At 37.0% G+C, this 15,931-nt stretch overlaps 2 protein-coding genes across 4 annotated transcripts in view; one reads left to right on the forward strand and one right to left on the reverse strand.

Moving 5' to 3' along the window:
* The window catches only part of LOC131665514 (uncharacterized), a 98,661-nt gene extending 90,765 nt beyond the window's left edge, over positions 1-7,896 (forward strand). The window contains exons 5-13 of the mRNA XM_058937430.1: positions 2,802-3,062; positions 3,139-3,244; positions 4,497-4,630; positions 4,703-4,937; positions 5,007-5,074; positions 5,161-5,235; positions 5,329-5,577; positions 5,648-5,893; positions 6,022-7,896. Of these exons, the coding sequence (XP_058793413.1) occupies positions 2,802-3,062; positions 3,139-3,244; positions 4,497-4,630; positions 4,703-4,937; positions 5,007-5,074; positions 5,161-5,235; positions 5,329-5,577; positions 5,648-5,893; positions 6,022-6,140 (1,493 nt within the window). The 3' untranslated portion in view covers positions 6,141-7,896. The remainder of the gene's footprint in view (positions 1-2,801; positions 3,063-3,138; positions 3,245-4,496; positions 4,631-4,702; positions 4,938-5,006; positions 5,075-5,160; positions 5,236-5,328; positions 5,578-5,647; positions 5,894-6,021) is intronic.
* A 5,632-nt stretch (positions 7,897-13,528) lies between these two features.
* LOC131665520 (uncharacterized) overlaps positions 13,529-15,931 on the reverse strand; it is a 106,753-nt gene continuing 104,350 nt past the window's right edge. For all 3 annotated transcript variants that reach the window (XM_058937441.1, XM_058937439.1, XM_058937440.1), the window contains 6 exons: positions 15,633-15,867; positions 15,492-15,559; positions 15,316-15,390; positions 14,977-15,225; positions 14,496-14,741; positions 13,529-14,276 (listed from right to left, as the gene is read on the reverse strand). In XM_058937441.1, coding sequence (XP_058793424.1) covers positions 14,158-14,276; positions 14,496-14,741; positions 14,977-15,225; positions 15,316-15,390; positions 15,492-15,559; positions 15,633-15,867 — 992 coding nt within the window. In that variant the 3' untranslated portion in view covers positions 13,529-14,157. The remainder of the gene's footprint in view (positions 14,277-14,495; positions 14,742-14,976; positions 15,226-15,315; positions 15,391-15,491; positions 15,560-15,632; positions 15,868-15,931) is intronic.

The raw sequence follows: 15,931 nt of genomic DNA on the forward strand, positions 1-15,931 counted from the left end.
AATGAGATCTGTATTGTTCGCCGTCGCAACGGCAATTTCGAAATTCGGCTAAAGCTTTGGATAATCGAACGTATTCTATTTCCCAAACTTATACCTTCGACACAATGTCAGCCAGTCCTTTTTGCCTCTTCTTCGCGGCTGATCCATCGAACAGGCTGCCGCGAAAAAGAGTGCATTCGCTCTCATCGCCATCGTAACATCTATTTTCGAGCCGCGCGTACGGCGAAGCCAAAAAAAAATTTCATTTCCCGCAGCAATATGCCTTGAAGATACAGGCGTTTTACGCCGGCGAAAACCCATTATAAACGTCGCTGCTGGAAAAAAAGTGGCGAATCGCAAAAGGATCAGCCGGAGGTTACTAATAGACGATTTATCTCGTGGAGATTAATAACGTCGATCACTTCCGCGAAAGCGGACCCCTTCTCGTGCGCAGCAATGTTCGCAAATTCCAATTACTCGCTATTTTTAACAGCTCTCTCCTTCCTGTTTTTTCTCCCCCCCCCCCCCTTTTTTTTTTCTTACGTCGCAAGAGATGCACTGCGGTCGCGAATTAGAAGGCGTCGATATAAATCTCCGCGCGCGAGAGCGCATCGCATGTGTCTCCGAATGCAGCCTGCGAGGCGGCCGTAAATCAAAAGCTCATAGGCGCGAACTGTATATTTTCCTTTTGGCGCTCCAATTTTTTTGCCCCCTGAAAGAGAATGGAGTGACTACGAGTTGATGTATATCGGGCAGCCCGAGATCGACAGACCAATGTTTGCTACTTTATTGAAGAATTTTGGTCTTTTCTTTTTTTCCCCCTCGCGATACTGAGTTTGCGGTGGCTTTTATAGCGCTGTTCACTCGCATATGGCTGTCGATGTTGTCTGTAACGAGAAATCATCTTTTTTTGGGCGCTTTCTTTACTTGCTTTCTTTTTACCCGAAAAAAATGTTTTTTTTTTTTTCGATTTCAATCGTAACCTAAACTATAGATAAAACAGCAGAGTCTTTTACAACCTTAAATCAGTTCGACATATCTACCTCTACAATCAAGCCCAAAATAGCGAGATTCCCTCTTGCAAGAAAAATTCTTTGAAAAAAAGTGAAAACATATGAATGAAACCTGGAAACGATTCTGTTCACAAAAAAAAGCGTGGCTCCGCAGTTTGAGTTTGAAAATAGCCGTCGCGCGCCAGTCAGCAATCAAAGAATGCGAACGACGCCCCAAGTATAGAAAAAGAAGGAGGCTAGACGTTTACATCAACTGCTCCTCGAATCGAGAAGCCGCGCTCCCTATCAAATGCGCATCCACTCGCAGTTCTTTGTCGTGCCCGCCCGTGCCGTGACTCGCTCGAGCAAAAAGAAATACATAAAGAAGAGCAGTTCCTCGGCAGTCGTCGTTGCGAAATAATGGCGCGTCGCATTGTCACTTTAAAAGGGATCGAGTCCGCGGCGGCCAATAAAGACAATGCGCCGAACGCATTGTTCGGATGCGTCGAGTCGTCGTCGTCGTCGTCGTCGTCGTCGCGCGCGCAGAGGCTTAATCAAGAGAAAACCCCACTGCCGAACCCAGAGTCCGACGACCGAGTTTTTGTCGGCCATTGTCACTACGGAGCAGCTACTCCTATATGCTCTCGTCACTCGTAGCGATTATTTTGCAAACCATGCCAAGCTATGTTATTCGTGCTTCGCACAAAAAAATAGAATCTTCTTTCAACGCTTTGGCGTTTTGGTTCAGAGTAAACTTGTATGAAATTATCTAGGATTAAAGCGCTAAGAAATTATTGCTCCATTGAGAACTTAGTTTTTAGTTTTACTGCATTGATTATTTCAAAACACTGTAAAAATTAACTAGAATTTGCAAAGCATTTATGATTTCTCATGACAATTCCGCTTTTTAATCTTCACATTAGCACTTATGCTACGCTTATTCTCAAAGTATATGTACTCTATATAGCAGCATCGTGCTTAGAAGCCTCGCTGGCGGTCAAGCCATAACTTAGTGCAGCCGTTATCAAATACTAAGTCACGAATAAGTGAACCGTAACTGCCAATTTAAGGGCACTGCAATAAAATAATGGCCGATACTCGCACTATAAGTGACATTCGACGGCAGGGCATTGAGCTACTCGTCGTGCCGTTAAGTGTCGCTTCTAACAGTCATTGTATACTACTAAAATTTCGTAAAATGTATAAGAAATATTCAAGCTTATCCCATTTTTACCAACACAAAGTCAATAATTTTTTCTTAGCTCGACTTACGATTCCTACTTGAGTAATTTTTAAGAGAATATTAATCTTAACTGTACGACAACATTGTGACTGAAAATTATAACTTGAATTATAACTTTTCAAACTCTTTGCCGTACGAACTTCTTTATTTTCGAAGCTTATTCAGAGAATGATAAACACCTAGAGATTCACGTGAAACTCACAGAGCTCGCGGTAAATAATGGATGCGCATCTGCAAAACCGATTCGCACGTGTGAAGTTCAGTCGGACCCTTACACCGTTCATCACTTAGTCAAGAGGGAAGCTTCATAAAGCAGCACGGTCGAGTCAGATTATGCCCAAAATGCATAAATTATCAAAGGACCGTGGAGGTGGTGTCCCCGGGGAGCGAGCTTTTCTGGCAGCCGTAAATACTGCGGGGAGGGAGGATTACATACGTCCCTTTTACCTTTTACCGGGGCGCCGATGTGCGCTTGCGAAAAACTCGTTGGCAGATTGAATGTTCGCGGTCGAGCTCTCGCGAACGAGGCATTCACTCGAAGCTCGGCAGTCGTTACGCGCGTTTGCTTTTCTCTTTTTCCGCGGCAGCGTCCTACTGTTTGTCGTACGAGGTGGACCTGGACACGGCCTGCGGCGAGCTCGCCTCGGACGACAGCCTCTACTCGATGTTCCGCATCGACGCCAAGCCCATCAGCTGCCCGTTCAGCGGCATGCCGTTCAGCTTCAGCTACAACCGCGGCCACGGCGACTGCGAGGCCCTGGAGAACCAGGCCGAGAGCTGCACCGACGACAGCAAGCTGCTGCTCAAGTACCAGGCCTGCGCCGACATCAAGGGCGCCGAGAGCAGCAGTGAGTCTCCGAAAGAAGGCGCGAGTGCCCAGTGCCATTCGACTCTAACTGGATTACGCGTGCTGTCTGTTCACAGCCGAGGAGCTGCAGTGCCTGGCCACGTGGAAGGACGGCCGCATCATGTACCTGCTGGGCACTCTCAAAGTGCCCGGACGACCGCAGGTCTACGAGGACACCTACAGGTGCGTTGCGCATCTTCGGACTCGACTCTGTCTTTATCTTAATTGCTCGCGTTTGTCTTCGCCGGCAAGGTATTTGTCTTGGGCGTCGCGGCGGTTTTCGGAACATTCATTGGGGCGTTGGGAAACGGCCACTTTCGCTTTCTTCGATTAATCGAGGAAAGAAAGAAGTATTTCACGAAAGACATTTATCTGTATGATGTATTATTATTTTTAAAAAATTGTAAGGATAATGCAAGAAGTTTTGAGATCGCATGCCTATATTTAAATTTTAACTGCTCAATAGGAAAATCAAGTTCGAAGTAATCTAATGGTCAAACATTAAAGAGAGACTAGACGAAATTAGCTGCGGAAAGCTCTACCCAATTAATTCACCCTTCTACCAAGGGAAGTGTCAGTTAGAATTATTCAAAGTTCAAGTATTGGTCTTGCTGCGGGTCTTTTCTCTTCAAGTGAGCCACAGTTCACATCAGAGAAACTGCTATTAAGCCTTGCACTCGATTCGGATTAGCATGATCACTCTGTCTCTCAATTCCATCGGCGTCTGCGCCCGCACAATTGCTATAATAGAAAAGACCAGCGCTGATCAAACGCTGCCAACTAATCAGAATCAACAGTCGCGAGCGAACATTTCGTTCTCTACTTATCGACTTCCAGTGACTAAGATATTCATTTTTATTACTTCGCATTGCTGAGTAATTTATCGATTAACTTTCGATCTACATCAGCAGTGAATCAATTAATCGGAATGTTAAATTTATGAGCTTGCAAATTGAATTTGTCTAAAACTGCCGAGATGTCGTGAAAAATTAATGAACTAAAATTAATACGAAAAAAAAATGAAACAGAGAGTGTTTGGAGACCACATCGCTTTTTATTACTAAAAAAAAATTTACAAAGGAAGGATTCACGGTCTAACAATGTTGATAATTTCACGCGTTGCACAAAGCCCCGTTCAAACAAGGGAGTTTCGCTCGTCGGTGGCGGCGAGTCCTAAGAAAGTTCAGCAGAAGCGAAAGCGTTGATTCATCGTGGAAGAGGCCGCGCGCCAACTTACCCACGACTCGCGGTTTCGAGTTTCGCACGACGCTCTAATTGCACTGCAAGTCGCTTTCAAACGAGAAATAAAAAAAAAAGAAAGAAAGCGCGTCTAAGGGCGACATTGATCCACGCCAATTCAGCACGTTGCCTCGGCCATTAACAAGTAAATCAATCAGACCCGTAACAGGATTCTTTTCTTTCTTTTTGTTTGAAGGTGCTTCCTGTACGAAAAGATCCACCACGTCAACAGCAACAAGACTGAGTATCTGATATCGCAGTCGGGCGATCAAAGCTGCAACGGCCTCACTGCAGTCACCGAAGGGGCAAGGACTTTCCATTTCATCAAAGGTTTGCATTTCCGGATTTCATCTGTCATTACATCCGCACGACCCTAAGTCTGTCTTCTGTTTTTTTTCGCAGTGGACAAAGAGCACACCAAGTGCAAGTATCCCTCGTGGGTGACGCAGCACCACGACTGGCATCTGCTCGACGGATCGCGCAGTTACCACTTCACCACTGGCAACTCTACCCTGAAGGTCACCTACCGCGACGAGTACGATCGAGAAGAGAAAGTTATTTGCCATAATCTTGAAAAAGTGCAAAGCGATCATCGAGGTACTGCCGTCAAACTCGTGGCTCATGTTACTAGTGGATGGTAAGCTTGAAACAAAGCAGACTTGAAACGTCGATCCAATTATTCCTAAACACTTATTCCGAATGACAGTGACACTGGCTACATTTGCATGATCTTTCGCAAGCGAGATGGACACGTCATCGAGATTCAGCAGTCCAGTGAGTAGACAACTGTTCAATTTTCGAGCAAACCTCTCGAGTGACATGAATCACGTATGAAACGAATACGCGACTCTTTTTTTTAGATCAAAAGATGATTATGCCATATGAAGCTTGCACGCTCGATGATCCATCAAAGCAGCCATTTTCTACTTTAATCAGTAGGTTTTTATTATTTCGTTTTCATTTTTTCGTTTTCATCAGTCAACCTGATACTCGAATAATTGTTAACAAATGGTTGTGTTTGTTTACAGCGTCGAATTTACACAAGCGCTCTTGTCCACAACCAGGCCATTATACTGTTATTGATCTTCTCTCGACGCCTCAACTAAAACTTTCTCGACACCATCGAAGTCTCGTTAAAAGACGGGCATGGAACGGAGAGACTAACGAGGCTGGATCACCGAACGACGACTGTCAAAACACTGACGTTCAAATCGGCTGTACATCTTCCGGACCTAACGAAATGATTATTCAAGAGTCGTGCAAGAGGACTGACACGGGTAAGATGAAAATGACAAACAACGTGCGTCAAAAGCTTTCTAGCAGTACTGTAATTAATTTCGTATAAAGTTTTAGCCTACTCGTGTCATGGGAGCTGGGAGGAAAACGGCACATGGTACACCATCGTGTCGCGGAACAAGACTGGTCTGGAGAAAGAGACGCTGTGCGTCTCGATGCGAGTGAGCGAAAGCACGAAGGAATTACCGGGTAGAGTTGGCAGAGTGGAGCAACAGGAACTCTGGCTCTCGAGGCCACAGACTGTCTGTCAACGAAGCGTCTCCGCCGATCAATGGACTTACAAGCTCGCCAATCAAGGTGCGTAAGAAAATTTAATTGTAAAGTATAATTTTAAAAGATACAACTTTTCAGAGGGTCAATAAAAAAGCTTGCGAAATGACGCAACACGATCGTACGTAAATAACCCACCGGCATTGTGTTCACAGGTGTATGCGAAGATCTGATGAAAGAGGCCTCCAGCTCGGCAGCATCGTCTAGTCTGATGAGGGTCTCGGTGGAGATGTCAGTTGTTGTGACGCTGCTGTGCGGTATCCTATCAAGATGATATGTGACTGGACAACAACAGCCAGCGTTACGCGCTTAATGCGCTATCGACCTACTCGTTCTTCCGCACTTTGCCTGCGTGCGACCGTCGATTCTGTGTATAAATATCATTATATATACGTGTATATTACTTTGTATACAATCGGATGCGAAATGTTGGTGGAACGAAGGTCAAAAAATGGTACCTACATTAAACGTGCAAATAGGCATGTCAGAATAACAAACATTTAAAAAATCTATCTTCAATTTACCGACTGGATTCACATTATTTTTTTTTGTAAAATTTATAAAACAATTGATTGAATTGTATTTGTGAATGAATACAAATTACGATAATTATTATAGGCATTATAATGCTTCGTAATCAAATTGTTTAATTCATTTTGCCTTTCTGAAGAGAAAAAATCAGAATATTCAAATTTCTCATTGCATAGTCAAATTCGTAATTATATTCAATATTATGCAATGACATTGATCATAGAAATGAAGGCAAATCTAAATACGACCAAGTTGCTGACGAGAGAATACTGAATAATGTTTGAACTTACTGAAAAGCCTAGTTTGAAATATCATGAAAAGTATGTAATATAACCGCTTGTAAATAATATTAGGGTGTGAATGAGCTATAAAACTTTCAGTTTAAACATCGACTAAAAGTAGCACCAGTTACGGATCGGTGACTTATTTCACACTATAATATTTGATAGTGTATTCTGTAACTAAATGTATACATGCATGTACATGATGATTGAAAAATTATGTAGGTATAAAATTGTGAGGAAATTGATATTACAGGTAATAACGTTTAATGATTTTGGATGTTTTTCTTCGAAGTTCTTTCATCCTTATTATCAGAAGAGAATCATCTGAGTATTTCATTCTTTGTTTTATTTCTTATTATTTATGTATGATATGTTTATAAACTGAAAAAATCTTTGACAAATTGTCATTGTAGAAAATTACGAAAACCTTCTAACAAATACAAATGTAAAGTCTTCAAAATTGTTTAATACGGATATCAAATATAGGATTGAAATTAGCTATTAATACAAATTCTAATAATATTTATTTAATATTAAATTATTGATTTCTATAAACTATTAGACAATATGTAAAAAAAATAAGTCCATTTATTAAATCAATCACGGAATAAGATGATAAATAGATTAAGCGCGCACACACACGCGCTCACATGCACGTGCACACACGTCAATTCCAAACAATTTTTTTAGTTTGTATATAACGAATGTTGTTAATGTTGATATGTGAAGTTTTTTTAACACATTTTTAATTTGCAGATCAATTTAATGCTTTAATTTTTATAACATTTATTGCTTTCCGTCAATCTTGTAGCTAAAAGAGTATTAATACATACTAGGTGTCGGTAGCAACGAATTAATTATAAATGTATATAAAAAATCGACAAGTATCGAATATAAGATAATCGACAAGGTCTAAAAATTGAATGAGACGTTTTGTCGATATCTAAATCAGTGGATTTTCTGCATTTGCGATTGCGGACCACATTCATACTGCGTTTTCAATAAAGGACAGTAGTTTAAGTGGAGATGCAAATGAAGGATGTAATTATTTTTAGATAATGAGTTGTGGAGTGTTAGTATAGTTGAGAGCTTGATAATTGCAAAATACAAAAATCTTACAAAAGTCATTGTAAAAAGTTAAGAAATGTATAAAATAAACTGAGTGATAGCTATTTCCAATTGATTATCGCGAAAAAAAATTATTCTGTACAAGAAAATGATAAACGTGTGTATATATATATATATATATATATATATATATATATATATTTTTTTTTTTATCACTGTGATGAAGACATTATAATGAATAACATTACGTTAAGTCAGTTGAGTGTTTGTTCTCTTGGCACTATATTGCACGTAAATTATTCTCAAAGTATAAACAACTCAATGTCAAAACTTTAACAACTATAAAAAATCTGTATATGTGGTATGAATAATGAAAACGAAAAAAAATACGAAAATACCATTGCGTGAGCATTGACTAATTTTTGCAAATCATACCCACTACAAAGAATTATACGTGACTGTATTTTTGGTGAAATGAAGTGACATGATACTTTGAGTTAATAACTAAATAAAACGCAGATTTTGATACCAAGTAAAGTTTGTACTAAAAATATAATATTTATAATAAGAAGGTAATTATAGGTGTATCAATCGTCGAAAAAATTTTCGTATAAACAATGGTTGAAATCTGTTTCCTGTATATTAACTAACAACATAGTTGCTCAGTTATTGACAATTAAAAATTGAAAAAGTACATAGTATCCAACGTCAACAATGATTTTATTCCTTATCGACGTTGTATCAAAGCTCACATCATGTATAATGTTTACCATTATATTTTGAATACAAAATATACATAAATGAAAATCTTATAAAATGCTTTTTGTTTTTATTTGTTTTCTGACCGGTTCCGTCCTTTCACTTCCAGACTGGCTGCCTTCAGTGGGTACAAAATATGTTTATAAAACTTTGCAGTCATGTTGATACATTCAAAACCAGGAACTGATGGAATTTTAGAGGAAATAGGTCGAATTTTTAATTGACAGTACTTACTGCCAGTTATAGATATTTATAGATATATTATAGATATTTATAGTTTATAAACGCAAAATACGATTTCGAAAGAGCTCAATGTGTCGATTTTTCGAAGGATCAGATTCTTAAAAAAGTCGAATTCGAGTGGCAATGCCTGCGGAAGTTTGCAATCATAATAGTTGTGGAGCCGCATTCATTTTACCGTGTGAAAGTGACAAATATATGTACAACTGTTTTAACGTCTAAAATACTTATCCATTGCGACTACCTGTTACAAAGATGAATAACCTTTCGATTTGAACAACTAGTATTTTTCGTAGTGTCAATTTCTTGATATAAGAAATTTCTATATAACCCATATAACCCAATAACCAATATAACCTAATTTTTTGAAAATTCTATATTTTCGGATTTCTAACATATTCAATTGATCCTTTTGAACAACTAGTATTTTTCGTAACATTAACTTCTAGATATAAGAAATTTCTATATAACTAAACCCCATTACCCATATAACCCAATTTTGTACAATCTCTTAGATTTTTGCGAGCGCATAGAAAACTTATAACCTAACTTTTTGAACATATTTCTTGATATAAGAAATTTTCATATAACCCGAACTCAAGAACTTTTTAAAAATTCAATATTTTCGGATTTTTCATTATGATTACAGCATTATATTCAACAAAAAAGGCTGGAATAAAATTTTTCTAAGAAACCAATATAGCATGCAAAACTAATGAAGATCGAAGAACAAGTTTCAGTATAATAAAATAAATTGTATGGTTATAATGCCTACTCACCTGCAGAAGTTTACCTTTTCCTAAAGGTGTAGAGGCTGCCGGGGGGGGGGGGGGGGGGGGGTGGTAGTAATAGATTTCATTCATAATACAATTTGAATAATGGTTATAAAAATATAAAAATTTGTGATCATTATATTAGGATATATTAAGAAATACTATGTGGTAAAATCATCAAATTAATTATTTTTATACAGTATGTGACTATGATAAAATGAGCCTTCTTTGCTGTCTTCCTAGAATGTCGATATATATGTATATTATACACACACATCTGAATTCTAAATCTACACTGAATACATACAAATGATCGTCTTTTCAAGATTTTATTACTCAGATTATTTCCTAATTAAGTGAGTAAATGGTTACAAAAAAATCAATGAAGAAAAAAAAATCTTAAATATAGAACTGAAAAAAAGTTAACTTATTAAAGTTTAAGAAATACCAAATAGGATGTTGATAGAAAAGAGACCATAAAATTTCTTTTTTATGTATATTTCGTATTCAAAATATAATAATAAACATTACACATGATGCGAGCTCTCATACCACGACAGTCAGCATTAAAACCGTATCTTACATTTTTATCGCGTTGTTTTTTTTTTTAATAGTCGAGCACATATGTTATAAGTCAATATCTAAAAACAGACTTTCAACGATTTTTTTGTGAGAGAAAATTCATCAAAAATCGATTAATATGTTACAACTTTCTAGTAGAAAAGTTTATACTTTCATTACAATGTTTACTGCGTATAAAAATCGTTTCTAGACATTAACTTCAAATATCGTCTCGCTTCGTTCCATTTGCAATACAAAGATGCATAACTACTGGTTTAATTAGGTCCAGAGTATTTCAGATAGATAAGCAAAAGACCCATACAATCATACTTTTTTCATTAAACATTCCAGTTATTTACACATCTATTCACTCAATTCCCAAGTTGTTATAGCCTTGAAATTGAATTTTGTTACTCGATGAATATTTGTTTCACAGTATTGAGGCAAGACAAAACAACACTCAACCGTTTCAACTTCACTTTTATTCTTTCATCGTTATAATTATGTATTTATCACAGTGATAAACGAAAAATATATACACATATAGAATATATATTCATCATTTTCTTGTATAGAATTTTTTTTATATCGATTGAAGAGAAATAATCACCACATTGTTTACTTTATATTATCAAATTTTCACAAAAACTTTTTCAAATTTTTGGTTTTACGCAAATACCCAAAATTCTTACATTATCAAAATGTCACAATTCGTTTTTTGCAAGAAGCTACATCTTTCAGTTTCATGTTTGCATTCATTCTCAGTAATTGGTTGAACACCAACAAAAAAGAGCAATAGGACATTCGAGTAAAAGTTAATTATCTCCGATACGGAGGAAGCGTTAGACGCTTTTGTTCAATTATAGACCTTGTATATACTTCGTTTATCTTATTTTCAATAGACACCTAATCTCTATGTACACTTATGAACAACTTCGTTGCCTCCGACACCTCTGCTGTATATTTATAAATTTTAGCTGCAAACAATTGATTGAAAAAGCAATCACTTGTGAAAACTAAATTATTCAATTGACCTATACATTCTACCATATAGGGTATTGATAACAAATTTACAATGAATAAAAAATCTGCTGAGCAGTAATTGTATATACAAGCAAAATCTATATTTACAGAATGTAGATTGTTAACAACCTCCATTTCGAGAAAAATTAGTTGTAACTTGTGTTGTAAATTGTTGGTTCATTTTCATTTTATGTCTAAATCTATAAATGCTCGATGAAATAATTTTATCACATGATTTTATTATATGTGTATTGAAAACGACGATTGTTTATCAACACTCTCAGTCATAAATGTTGATATATTATTAAACTAAACATTCTCAATGTGTTAATAAATAAAAAAAACTACATTTTATGCATGTTTTCTGAATATTGAGACAGTTAAATTCATTCATTAGTATTTTCATTTCAATAATTACAAATCCCATGTGAAAAAGCTTTAGTTTATAAAAAAATTGAAAATCTCAGTTAGAAATAAAACTAGATAAGAATAAATCTTATGATCATAAATTTTTTATAAGAGTGTTGTTAGAGTTTTTAAATAAGATCTTGTATCAATTCGCCTGAGTTATTTCCGTTTGTATTATTTTCTCAAATCTTCTTATTTACACTTTTAATATTAAAATTAGATATATATACATTAATGTGCATCCAGTCACAAAATATAAATATCAGCTCAATTTTCAGGTCAAATATCAATGAAATAAACTAGACATTAAATCTTTTCTAGTACCTCTTTCAGTGATCAATGTTTAAAATAAATATCGCTTTGCTTGCATACAAGTCAAGATGATATTTACATGGTGTTATACTACATAAATTTCATAATAATCTTGACTGATGCGAAACAAGCTGGAGATGTTTTTTTGCATTATTCACTTTTCGATTGGTCATGTCAGGAGGCTGCTGTCATTGTTATATTTTAATTTCAGTTATTTATCAAGCAATAAAGTTTTTCTCTAACTAAAATTGTACGTTGAATTTTATATATATTTCATTTACCAATTGCTAGATAAATAACCGATTTTTCAATCAGACAAAGGCACAGAACTCCACATTCTTTGAATCACATTAGAGATCGTCCTTCGTAGAAATGTCTTTTAAAACCAGATCTAATGCAATTGTTCCAGTTATAAAACTAGTATGTTTAATTTCTTCAGAATTATTGTTTCGTTTTCTATGTAATAAGAATTCACTTTCGTTGTTGAAATATCTCCTTAGACAACGCTTAGTGCTACGTCATGCTTCTTTAATGCAAAAAAAAAAAAAACGAAATCAATTAGAACCAGTACATACAGTGCCGGTCAGCCACTTTTACCCCCCCACGGGCAAAATCAGTCTAACTTCAAAGTTTTATATCTCTGGTAGAAATTAACGTACAGAGACGCGCGTGGGTGCGTTTGAAAGGTCTTTTGGAGAGCTTTCAAATGATATGACTCACGGTTGCCATCGATTGTTTTTTTAAATTTTGCAACAATTATGCAAAATTGAAAATTCTGAAATTTTTTTATTATTTTTGACAATTAGCCAATTTTGGAAAAAAAATCGTACGAAAATTTGAAGTACACCATTTTTTAGCTATTACCAAGCCCTATCTGAATCACTCATCAAAAATTTATTTTCGTCAAATATGACGCGCGCACGGGCATTTTTTCCAGGAAGTGACAGTTTTTTTCAACATTTTTTATCTCCGTCAATTGTAATTATTGTAACAATCGAAAAAAATTTTATAGGAGAAAAAATGTTTGTTTTTTCACGTAGAATAGTGCAATAATTTTTTTTTCGGGGTTTCGAAAAATTTTTTTTTACGGTTTTTTTTAATTTTTTTTTCTCACAGTCGGTACGCTAAAAAGACGAGAAACCACAAAAAAAAATTTTTTCCACCCATTCAATAATACTACATAACAAGTATCGTAAATTACATCAAAAAAAAAGTCTTTTTTTTTTCGACCTTGAAAAATAATTTAAACCGAAAAAAAAAAATTTTTCGAAAAACCGAAAAAAAAAATTATTGCAGTATTCTACGTGAAAAAATAAACATTTTTTCTCCTATAAATTTTTTTCGGTTGTTACAATTTGACGGAGATAAAAAATGTTGAAAAAAACTGTCACTTCCAGGAAAAAATGCCCGTGCGCGCGTCATATTTGACGAAAATAAATTTTTGATGAGTGATTCAGATAGGGCTTGGTAATAGCTAAAAAATGGTGTACTTCAAATTCTCGTACGATTTTTTTTCCAAAATTGGCTAATTGTCAAAAATAATAAAAAAATTTCAGAATTTTCAATTTTGCATAATTGTTGCAAAATTTAAAAAAACAATCGATGGCAACCGTGAGTCATATCATTTGAAAGCTCTCCAAAAGACCTTTCAAACGCACCCACGCGCGTCTCTGTACGTTAATTTCTACCAGAGATATAAAACTTTGAAGTTAGACTGATTTTGCCCGTGGGGGGGTAAAAGTGGCTGACCAGCACTGTATTATCTTAATACTTTCTGGAAATGCACAAGATATTGCTAGAAAAAAACGTGCGCATCGTATTACTACAGAGCTTTCCATGTTTCATACAATTTTTATTTATTCAAAACCAAAAAATAGACTGATATAAAATAAAACGATGTAGCAATCGATAATGGTAAAACAAATATACATATATGACTGTAAAATTGAAATCTCCATATCGGCGCACTTTTTTCTAGTTCTATCCCGGTGCAGCAAAGTAAAGTAAAAGTTTTTCAAATGAACCGCAAACAAGAAAACAACAAAGTTCTCTCCAGCTTTCCCAAAACAGACATCCACATTACCACCCATATCGCCCACATTCTCATGTTATAAGACAGACAGCAGTCTCCGAAACTTTTGTTTTTCACTCTCCACCTTCACCCCCCCCCCCCTCCCCCCCAACGTACACGCAGTTGACTATAAACACATATTATATACATAGAGTTGGCGGTCGCGCACTCATGGGTACACAGAGAAAAAGAAAGAACGAGTATGGATCGATGGTGGGCGCATTAAGCGCGTAACGTTGGCTGACGTTGTCCAGCCACATATCATCTCGACAGGATACCGCACAGCAGCGTCAAACCGACTGACAGACCAACCGAAACCCTCATCAGGCTGGACGATGCTGCCGAGCTGGAAGCCGCCCTCATAAGGTCCTCGCACACACCTGTGAAACAATTGCCCTTGCGTTATTTACATCCTGTCACTGTGTGGCCTATTTTGCGGTGACTGTACTTTGTCTTTTGGTGGCATTGTTATAGGATCGGTTAATCGTTTCAACGTTACGAGTAATGAATTTATTATTTTAATGAGCCAATTTCTCTGTGAATTGTCTTCGAGAGTGACGAGTAAGCTGTCAAGATTTTTTTTCTTATTGCATATGCACCTTGATTAGCGAGCTTGTAAGTCCACTGATCGGCGGAAACGCTTCGTTGACAGACAGTCTGTGGCCTCGAGAGCCAAAGTTCCTGTTGTTCCACTCTGCCGACTCTACCAGGTAATTCCTTCGTGCTTTCGCTCACTCGCATCGAGACGCACAGCGTCTCCTTCTCCAGATCAGTTTTGTTCCGCGACACGATGGTATACCATGTGCCGTTTTCCTCCCAGCTGCCATGACACGAGTAAGCTGAAACTTAATTTTAAAAAAGAGTGGGTTTATTGTACCGGCTTGTTGCTTTTTCAGAAAAGGTTCTATTTCTTTCACGTAAATTCAACAATTTCATCGAAAATAGCTATTGTTCGTGCAATTTTCAGATTGCTTCAAAAAAATATTGGTAAAATTAAGTGACTTTCGAAATTTAATAAGACAATAGACGTGCGCGATTACATTAGATGCGATGAAGAATTAGAAATACTGTGAATCTCACCCATATCCGTCCTCTTGCATGATTCTTGAATGATCATTTCGTTTTGTCCAGAAGATGTGCAGCCAATCTGAACGTCGGCATTTTGACAATCGTCATTTGGCATTCCAGCCTCGTTACTGTCTTCGGCATACGACCGTTTTATCACCAGACTTCGATGGTGTCGAGAAAGTTTTAATTGAGGTGTTGAGACGAGATCAAGAACTGTATAACGACCGGGTTGTGGACAAGAGCGCTTATGTAAATTCGATGCTATTTAGATGAAATAAAATCAGTAATTAGTAAATTATTTTTGTTACTTAAATCTACAAAGATTGAATTGTAAAATGAATGATGGCTTACTAATTAACGTGTCGAATCGTTGCTTCGACGGGTCATCGAGCGAGCAAGCTTCGTGCGGCATAATCATCTTTTGACCTGGAAAAATGGGTGAAATTTCCATTGAAGTTAGAACGTTCAATCGAATAATCGAATAATAACGAACGTTCGCGTAGAAAATTGAATAAAATTTTACTCACTCGATTGCTGGATCTCGATGACGTGTCCGTCCCGCTTGCGAAAGATCATGCACACGTAGCCAGTATCACTGCAATCAAGAGCGAGCTTTCAGTGCGATTACCCGCAACAAAGGCTTTTTTTTAAATTGAAATAGAACTTACCATCCACTAGTGACGTGAGCAACGAGTTTGACAGTAGTGCCTCGATGATCGCTTTGCACTTTTTCAAGATTGTGGCAAATCACCTTCTCTTCTCGATCATACTCGTCGCGGTAGGTGACCTTCAGGGTAGAGTTGCCAGTGGTGAAGTGGTAACTGCGCGATCCGTCGAGCAGGTGCCAGTCGTGGTGCTGCGTCACCCACGAGGGATACTTGCACTTGGTGTGCTCTTTGTCCACTGCGAAAAAAACAGAAGACAGACATAGGGTCGTGCGGATGTAATGACAGATGAAATCCGGAAA

This window comes from Phymastichus coffea, unplaced genomic scaffold, assembly GCF_024137745.1.
Source record: "Phymastichus coffea isolate CEN01 unplaced genomic scaffold, Cenicafe_Pcof_1.1 PCOF00052, whole genome shotgun sequence".
NCBI classification, from domain to species: domain Eukaryota; kingdom Metazoa; phylum Arthropoda; class Insecta; order Hymenoptera; family Eulophidae; genus Phymastichus; species Phymastichus coffea.